The sequence below is a fragment of the Amphibalanus amphitrite genome, unplaced genomic scaffold (assembly GCF_019059575.1).
Source record: "Amphibalanus amphitrite isolate SeventyFive unplaced genomic scaffold, NRLGWU_Aamphi_draft 000436F_arrow, whole genome shotgun sequence".
NCBI lineage: Eukaryota > Metazoa > Arthropoda > Thecostraca > Balanomorpha > Balanidae > Amphibalanus > Amphibalanus amphitrite.
The window spans coordinates 187,833-196,897 of NW_024881930.1; the positions used below are offsets into that span (position 1 = coordinate 187,833).

Here is a 9,065-nt window from a genome sequence, read left to right on the forward strand (position 1 = left end):
CTAATTGATCATTCCTCAATACTGACACAGATGTACAGACAGATATACTGACACACATTACATACACATGCTTTTATTTTTAATTCCAGAAAAATATTGATTAAATAGGTAAATAACATATATTCACAGGATGTGCGTTTTACGTGGTAAAAAGTATGCCCATGAGCTTCTGAAAGTGGTTCAATTTGAGCCCGTCTTTCTGTGGTTTTACTCCAATAATTTGCGGGTTCAGCACGAGTGATCCTTGGCTTTGAGACCTCCTCAGAAGGTAATAACGTGTCGGCAGCTGGGGGCCAATATGGCCCCTGCACCACACGATGGACCAATATGATCCACTCTCTTCTATCAGCTGTTCCTGACTCCGTCGTCCCCAGTCCGGCTCCGATGGCGCGCTGCTCACCATCGGCTACTCTTCTTCCTTATGAAGGGGTCGGTATGTAGCGGCACTGCAACGGCGTCTTCCATTGCTCGCTGTCCTCCCATAGCAAGCACTCGGAGACGCGGTGCTACCGGTGGCGGCGCCCCTTACGGCTCGCTGTCCTCCCAAAGGAAGCGGTCGGAGCGCAGCAGTCGCGCCAGCCGCCGGTTGAACGGCCGGTAAAAGTCCCTCAGCAGTCGCCTGGTCTCCGGCAGCATGGTCTGGTGCTTGAGGCTCTTCCGGCGCACGTTTTTCGGACTGGCGGTGCGAATCTCCTCCCAGACCGTGTCCGCAGGAACTCCTGGGGGTGGGGACGGAGGGGAGGGGCGGTATTCGCTCAGACAGCATAACTTTCAGTTGAGATTGACGACAAAAGTGTGTGAAACTGATGAAATGGAAATGAAATGGACCGCTTCAAATGGAAATGAATTGAACAGGCGCAAAATGACCTGAGCAGTCGGCTTATCAGTCGACCTTAATAATAAAACACGGCATTCACTATAAGATACGACGCTTTATAAACGGATTACGCCCAGCAGCTATTGCCGGTTTGACTGCGCTGTTGGATGGTCGTCTCACCGATGTCGAGATGGTTGAACAGCGCGTGGAGGCTCTGGGTGATGTTCCGACGGTGATCCTCTGTGCGCAGTACCAGCACCTGATCTCGACCAAACTCCTGCAGCCAGGGCCGGAGGTACACCGCGTACAGTCCCACGTGCAGACGTACCTGAGGAATCGGGGATACGCTGTGAAGCTGCCATAATTTAACTTGATCTAACTTGGATCTAACTGTCGGCGTTCCGCTCGCCTCGCACCATTAATCGGAACAACTCCCTCTGCTTTAGCAGCTGTATTATCCCGAGCACCCCCCCCCCCCCCCTATATTAAGCAGCTCTTACTCCTAACTGAACATTCTGACCAGTCGGTCCAGTCCACAGGACGTTGGATTTTCGTCCGGCTGTAACCTGGACTGCCCGACCCTCCCGTCGGACGGGCGGAGCTCACCCCTAGTCTGTCGATGACCCGCCGGTCGGTGGCGCAGTCGTTCTCTGTCCGGCTCCTCGTGCAGTTCGTCCACATGCCCACCGCCCGCTGCGCCATCTGGTGGAACTCATCGGCACTCTTCTCAGAGTCCCGTTGCGAGTTGAAGTAGAGGTAGTCGGAAAATAGCCTGCGAGGTTATTGGATGCTGTTATATGTTTCATTTTGACGCGCATTGGTATGGTTCATATGACATTTGATGTGTCAGCTCGTTGATTCGGCCTACTTTTTACCTTGTTTTCACGGGTCGGTGGGTATGTTGTTTCCCTGCAAATCCCGCTGAATAAATGCGGCCAATGCAGTATATAGTTGCATACCCTTTGTCTGCCTGTTGAAAGGGCTCACGATTAGATACTATCAGCCGCCAGTGACAGGTTGCCCGGGCGCGCCCAGCTCACCTATCTGTCGGCTCCCTCAGAATGGCCACTATGCGCGCGGTGGGCTGCAGGGCGGCCAGGCCGGCGGCCGTGGTCTCTGCCAGCGGCGGGTACTGCTCGGCGGCCAGCGCCGGTCGGCGGCGCGCCTCACGCAGACTCCGCTCGTCCCACATGGTAGAGGTGCTGCCGTCCACTGGGCGACAGCGGGCGCCCCGGTTAGCGGGGTCCTCCGGTCACGACCAGAGGCCTACCAGACAGTGGAGTCGACAATTGTATACTGTGGTGTTTATTCATGCTGTTCATGTCTCTGGCCTCTGTTGCCATGAAGCACAACATAACATCATTTGCGCCATGCAGCTTTGCTCGTGGGATACGTGCATGTCAAGATAATGCATTGTCGTGTCGATTTTTTCCTGGCTTGTCGTTTGACGCTCATCTGCCTTGCAAAAAGCGTGCAGCAATCAGCCGTTGAAATTGCTACACCGATAGGTACAGCAATCACCAAAACGTCATGAGACTGGTTGCATCTCCTACCTACATCGCTGTTGGGTGTGTACTGTGTACTATTTGTCTCTGATCGTAATCTTGTCGGTACCAAACATAGACCTAAGGTCCAATTTCGCACGTGCCGTGAGCGGGATTTGGCAGCACTGTCTTGATTTTTTAAGATGCATTAACTGTGTTCAAACATTTTATTCAATCGTAGTTAGATACTTCCAGGAATAAATGCATGTTCATATACACATCCGCAAATACCAGCAATCAGCACCAGTTGTAGAGGTTACCGAATGCCGTAAGTATGAAAGGACAGCATGTTTATCAGTTTAGACCTTATGTGCCTCGCCGGCCGTTTCGCACTCACCTGTGATGATGCGTGAATCGGGCGTCCAGGGCCGGTGGCGGCCGTCACCTGTGCGCCCGCAGTCGGCTCCTACCAGACGGTGGGAGACCAGCTCGAACGAGTCCAGGTACTCGCGGAAACTGACCGGGCCGCTCGGCCGGTCCGACACATCTGGCGGCAGACAGGTCGGATAGAACACCTGGTGACAGGCAGCTTTATGGCGTAGGCCGTACAGTGTCGACTATGAGGCCACATTGCTTATCTACAACCTGCACTCCATTATTTCATGACAGATTAATGACCATTGATCAGACTCTTCGCATGGCTAAACAGGGCACTGCTCAGGGATAATTCCTTGGCCGTCCGGACACATGACGTAGCAATATTTTAGAGCATCAGGTCGAGATTCAAGTCATGACCGCCTGTCAAAGATAGCTCCTAGTGTCGGGCAGCAGGCTGCTTTCTCAAGAGTCGGGTAGTCTCCTCTGACCGCATGATTCACCGTCTCGTCTCTATACCTCAAGACCGGCTGCGTCTCCTACCTCCGCTGGGCGCCGGGAAGCGCTGGCGGCTCCACCAGTGCGCATCGCTCCAGACGGTGCCACTAGCGACGCGCGGGTGCAGGCTGAGCCGGTGGCGCAGGTCGGTCGTGCCGCACTTGGGCTGACCGATCACGTAGACGAATGGCAGACAGCGGACGCGCACTGCGGTCACTCCGCCCGGCGGACGCCGCGCGTACGAGGCGTACAGCTCAGCCCTGGGGACACGGTTGCCGGTGACTGAGGCGGGACGAGGAACCACAGGGACGGACGGGGGTGTCTATAGGTGGATGGCGCATCCCTCGACAGGGAGGAGGCATTGTCATCCACAGCTCCCCTGCACTGCGGGACGGATGACCGTCGCGCTCGCGCTGGTGGGCGCTGTTCCAACTAACCTTCTGACCTAACCACGGCTGTGACGTGTCGCCGCAGCCTTCTGCTAAGGAAAAACCAGTGTTTGTTGTGTTGCTGCCTTCGAATGGCGTCTGCCGGCTGAGGGCTGGGTGTCCCCTCTGACAGGAGACGGAGTCGTGGCCTCCTTGACAGCACCTCGCTCAGTGTCTGGAATTTGGATGACCTCCCCTCGTAAGGGCTGTTCTGTGACCCACGGGCCGGTCGGCTGGGCGTGAGGAGCCCATGGACGGATAAGAGCCCCCAGCCGTGTGGAGCGTACGCTGGAAATAGCCGCCGGCTCGCCGCAGCGCCGGTCCGTCCAAATAAACAGGCGAGCCAGACTCTCGAACGGGCGGGGTACGGGATGACTTTGTGTTGCAGCCGTCCGTGGCAGACAATGGGACCCGGAGCCGCACTCACTGCAGTTCACGCAGAGGAGAGGGGCTGCTGGGACAGTGTATTTCAGTTGAATTTAAGCTTGGATAGAGCGGACGCTATTCAGAGGAATAGAGAGTGATAAGGTTTATTCTCGTCCAGTACGGGTTGCTCAGTCACCGGAGAGGAGAGTTGAAGGAGCTGGGGTTAGGGACAGTCATTTGTATAAAAATGTATATAATTTAATGAAGAGAAGAGTAGTTGGTGTTGTGCGGTTTATCAGCCTGATAAAAAGTGGTTATACGTTTAAAGTTAATACAAGTGCTAAAGGAAGCTGTCGTTATAGTAAAACGTTAGTGATTAGTCTTAATAGGTCGCTCGTTTTTGAATGAGCTGCAATAAATAATAATACCCTTGTGGTATGCGATGAGATTTACATGCACCGACCGTTTATGCAGTTTTATAAAAACAGTCTTGTCCTTGCGTTGCACATCATTGTTGCTGAGGTAGTCGAAATCCTCGGGCCTTAGTTCCTGGAGCCAGCAATGATTCTGAACTCCAGGCAAAAATCCAATCTGAAAATACGACAGACATAATTACCTGTCTGTCTCTGAGCAATGGTAAATCCGTCACCAGAAGTTTTGCGGTCGGCCTTGTTTTAGTTAGTACCTCCTGCGTTTGCCGATCGTATTACAATGCTAATGGTTTACGGCCATTATCTGGTCTACATATTTGCTACCATGGTGTTCTGCTGAGCTTTTACCAGCGGCCGATACTCACCTTTGCCAGTCTGCCCAGCCCCAGTGTGGGCTGGGTCGGCGGGGCCCCAGTGGGCTCTGACTGCCCATACTCACCTGCGGGTGGGCTGGGACCTAGCGACAGGGTCAGAGGACCGGGTCCCAGTAGGGTCTGAGAGCCCAGACTCACCTGTGGGTCGGCGGGATCCCAGTGAGGTTTGACTGCCCACTGCCCAGGCTCGCCTGCGGGTCGGCGGGGTCTCAGTGAGGTCTGATTGCCCAGACTTACCTGGGGGTCGGCGGGGTCCCATTGGGGTCTGACTGCCCAGACTCACCTGCGGGTCGGCGGGGTCCCGGTGAGGTTTGACTGCCCACTGCCCAGGCTCACCTGCGGGTCGGCGGGGTCCCATTGGGGTCTGACTGCCCACTGCCCAGGCTCGCCTGCGGGTCGGCGGGGTCTCAGTGAGGTCTGATTGCCCAGACTTACCTGGGGGTCGGCGGGGTCCCATTGGGGTCTGACTGCCCAGACTCACCTGCGGGTCGGCGGGGTCCGACTGGAAGCTGACGGCGGCGCTCAGGCGGCGCACACAAAAGGTGGGCTCGCCGCCGAACCCATGGCCAGTGACCAGCACCACCTCCGTCGGACGTCGCGCCGGCCAGCCTGCCAACAGTCGTCGCTCGTCACAACGGCGACGACGATATGCGTTACACGAACACATATTCCGATTTTATCTCAGACAATGCGGCTAGCACCGGGACGATGCGGGACAGCAAAACACTTTGAAATGTCTCTTTGTGATGCGTGTGTTGCATACTCTGTCCTGCACTTTTGCCGGCGTTTACGGTAAAGTTGATATCTCTCTACCGCGGTATCGGTTTTACCGCAGGTAAAACCTGCCTTTCTACCACGGTATCGGCGGGCTGTTGGTAAATGCCTTCCTCCTACAGCGGTATCGGTTGGCTATTGGTAAATACCTACTTCCCTACCGCGGTATCGGTTGGCTGTTGCCTGTTGGTAAATACCAACTTCTCTGCCACGGTATCGGTCGGCTGATGGTAAATACGTGCCTCTCTACCACGGTATCGGTCGGCTGTTGGTAAATATATACCTTTCTGCCACGGTATCGGTGGGCTGTCGGTAAATATATACCTTTCTGCCACGGTATCGGTGGGCTGTTGGTAAATGCCTACCTTGCTGCCACGGTATCGGTGGGCTGATGGTAAATACGTGCCTCTCTACCACGGTATCGGTGGGCTGTTGGTAAATGCCTACCTTTCTGCCACGGTATCGGTGGACTGTTGGCGCAGTAGAGCAGCAGTAGCGTCAGTCCGAGGGCGACCAGCAGCGATCGTCGACCAATGGCGCTGACACGACACAGGCGACTGGTGGCGCCCGACAGACTGCTGATCAATCCCGAGCCGGCCCTGCAACAGAGGCGCGCGGGGCACTTCTTTGAACCGTGTGGTGATAAATTACGTATGCACGTATAGAATGGACATTGGAACAATTTGGTGAGTGGTGAATAGTGAAACGTTCGTGATACGTTTGGTTGGCCTGCGTAAGCTTTGATATAGGGTAAGGTGCCTAATTAGCGACCCTTTCCGATTTGCGACCTACCTCCCTACAGAAAAACTGGCAGGAGAAAACGGGGTAAAAACATCGTCAAAAGGTCAGCCATACTTTGGTTATCAAATTAAATTATTTTCCGGTCGTCGATGTTTCTTGTGGGACGTTTCAGGTGAGTTTAAATAAAAATGACGAGTTTCTTATCCAAAACGTGTGTATTTGGGCCCTCTCTGACGAAAAGCGATGCACATTAGGATGATGCACCTTCTTTATTTTTAACCGACATTCCTTTTTTGAGTGATTGCCGTTTTCCCATAGTGAATCGCTCAACTGTGCACAGCATGGCGGTTAAAAATGTGTCGCAACTCATATTTCCTATTTGCGCCTGACATGGTCGCAAATAGCTCAAGAAGGGAAAGAAAGGGGAAAAGAGAGAAATGAAAATGAGGTGTTGGTGAAGCTTGCAATGTGTGGCAGGGGATGCCAATTGTCGTCACCGACTGCAGGGGTGCCGAATTCAGCGCGGACCTCGAATATCATACAAGATAGCCCGCAAAATTTGGGTTTCCGCCTTCTTCTCGCCTTCGGTGCATCACGTGATCATTTTTACTTACGTAAATGTGTTGGATAAGCGTTCCTGTTCGAGTGATTAAGTGCTTTGCGTATAGGCTACCTTTTTTGAGATCATATTTCATCTTTTCAGGCGTCGCATTTTTTGCCATTTTTGATATGGGGGAAACCCATAGACTAGACTTATTAGCGACCCTCCCCGGTCGCTAATCGGGAAGAGTTTCCTATTAGCGTTTTTTGCAATGGTTTGCCAAAATGCTCACTACAAATAAGTTAGTGAATATTGGGGCAGAAAATGACTATATTTTAATAGAAAAATGAACGATCTCTCCGAAAATCAAGCCAGTAACACAGTGCCACCTACAGAGCGTGAGCAATGACGGTTCAAATTAAGTGAGTCGCTAATTAGGCACCTTACGGGTAAGATGCCTAATTAGCGACCCTTTCCGATTTGCGACCTACCTCCCTACAGAAAAACTGGCAGGAGAAAACGGGGTAAAATATCGTCAAAAGGTCAGCCATACTTCGGTTATCAAATTAAATTATTTCCCGGTCGTCGATGTTTCTGGTGGGACGTTTCAGGTGAGTTTAAATAAAAATGACGAGTTTCTTATCCAAAAACGTGTGTGTTTGGGCCCTCTCTGATGAAAAGCGATGCACATTAGGATGATGCACCTTTTTTATTCTGAATCGACATTCCTTTTTCAATTGATTGCCGTTTTCCCATAGTGAATCGCTCAACTGTGCACAGCATGGCGGTTAAAAATGTGTCGCAACTCATATTTCCTATTTGCGCCTGACATGGTCGCAAATAGCTCAAGAAGGGAAAGAAAAGGGAAAAGAGAGAAATAAAAATGAGGTGTTGCTGAAGCTTGCAATGTGTGGCAGGGGATGCCAAATGTCGTCACCGACTGCAGGGGTGCCGAATTCAGCGCGGACCTCGAATATCATACGAGATAGCCCTCAAAATTTGGGTTTCCGCCTTCTTTTCGCCTTCGGTGCATCACGTGATCAGTTTTTACTTACGTAAATGTGTTGGATAAACGTTCCTGTTCGAGTGATTGAGTGCTTTGCGTATAGGTTACCTTTTTGAGATCATATTTCATCTTTTCAGGCGTCGCATTTTTTGCCATTTTTAATATGGGAAAACCCATAGACTTATTAGCGACCCTCCCCGGTCGCTAATCGGGAAGAGTTTCCTATAAGCGCTTTTTGCAATGGTTTGCCAAAATGCTCACTACAAATAAGTCAGTGAATATTGGGACAGAAAATGACTATATTTTAATAGAAAAATGGGCGATCTCTCCGAAAATCAAGCCAGTAATACAGTGGCACCCACAGCCGTGAGCAATGACGGTTCAAATTAAGGGGGTCGCTAATTAGGCACCTTACCCTATCGTCTGTACTTCAACTATACCTGATGTCAACTCCGTGCGGTGGTATCTTGAGATCGTTCATAGCGCCGCGCTGACACCGTAACCGCTCATTCCACCCAGGCTGACTGATTTGGCTGCAGTGCGTTCACTGTTCCGCTGCACCCGGCCGCCACGCACCCCTCTGCAACGTGCCACGCTGCCACGATGCGCCCGTTGCACTTCCGCTCTCGTCCGCACGCGTACCTCCGGCGCCGCGCTGCCTTCACAGTGAGGGACCCGGCTCAACTGACTGTCGGCTCGGCCGCGGGGTAGCCGGCCGTGCGCTCCTCTCAGCTCCCCAGCGGCGCCGACGCTCCGTCAGGGGGCGGCAAGACTGCCAGCCGGCCAACCGTCGGCGAGAAAGGAGGACAGGCGGCCGGTCTGAGGGGTGCAGGATTAGCAATGGATTCGTTTGAAACGGAGGACATTACCGTTTTGTGCCTTGTTCAGTTCGGTCCGTGAGATTCTTTCCGTTGCCGTCTGCCGAAGTGATCTGAAGGATGGAAGTGTGTTGCATGCCTGGCTGTTTTAAACAGGGCTACAGAGTTGGAGTCACAGAGAATTATGCAAGATCTCTATGGTCGGGGTCGGGGTCAGTCATAGGCGACAGTTCCGACCGGAGTCGGAGTTGGAGTCGGAATCGATTTTGGAAATCTGAAGCCAGAGTCGGAGTTACCATAAATCCATAGACTCCGCAGCCCTGGTATTAAAGCCGTCAGTTTTATGGATTTTATTAACATTTTATAGGTAGGAAGTAAGGATAATTTTTATCTATCACAATTCCGGTAGATG

The 9,065-nt window shown here is 52.5% G+C and overlaps 1 protein-coding gene across 3 annotated transcripts; it reads right to left on the bottom strand.

The window, feature by feature from the left end:
- Positions 1–47: 47 nt before the first annotated feature.
- LOC122391414 (carbohydrate sulfotransferase 15-like) lies at positions 48–8,768 on the bottom strand. 3 transcript variants are annotated; one of them, XM_043385294.1, is made up of 10 exons: positions 8,276–8,768; positions 5,995–6,146; positions 5,255–5,382; positions 4,432–4,559; positions 3,220–3,434; positions 2,699–2,848; positions 1,858–2,029; positions 1,424–1,589; positions 998–1,145; positions 48–719 (listed from the first exon to the last, which is right to left on the bottom strand). In XM_043385294.1, the coding sequence occupies exons 1-10, from the start codon at positions 8,314–8,316 to the stop codon at positions 526–528; spliced, it is 1,494 nt and encodes a 497-aa protein (XP_043241229.1). In that variant the 5' UTR covers positions 8,317–8,768; the 3' UTR covers positions 48–525. The 3 variants fall into 3 exon arrangements, with proteins under 3 accessions (XP_043241229.1, XP_043241231.1, XP_043241230.1); XM_043385296.1 differs by lacking the exon at positions 1,424–1,589 and having other exon boundaries at positions 59–719; positions 8,276–8,561; XM_043385295.1 differs by lacking the exons at positions 1,424–1,589; positions 1,858–2,029 and having other exon boundaries at positions 59–719; positions 8,276–8,561.
- Between the last annotated feature and the right edge of the window lie 297 nt (positions 8,769–9,065).

What these genes read in the sequence shown, in the direction of transcription:
- LOC122391414 (XM_043385294.1), bottom strand. Translation starts at nt 8,316, where the DNA reads ATGAACGATCTCAAGATACCACCGCACGGAGTTGACATCAG. An exon ending in CGGACCCCGCCGACCCGCAG is followed by an intron (nt 4,560 to 5,254) that starts GTGAGTCTGGGC and finishes TCGTATTTTCAG; the next exon opens with ATTGGATTTTTGCCTGGAGT. An exon ending in CTGAGGGAGCCGACAGATAG is followed by an intron (nt 1,590 to 1,857) that starts GTGAGCTGGGCG and finishes ATAACCTCGCAG; the next exon opens with GCTATTTTCCGACTACCTCT.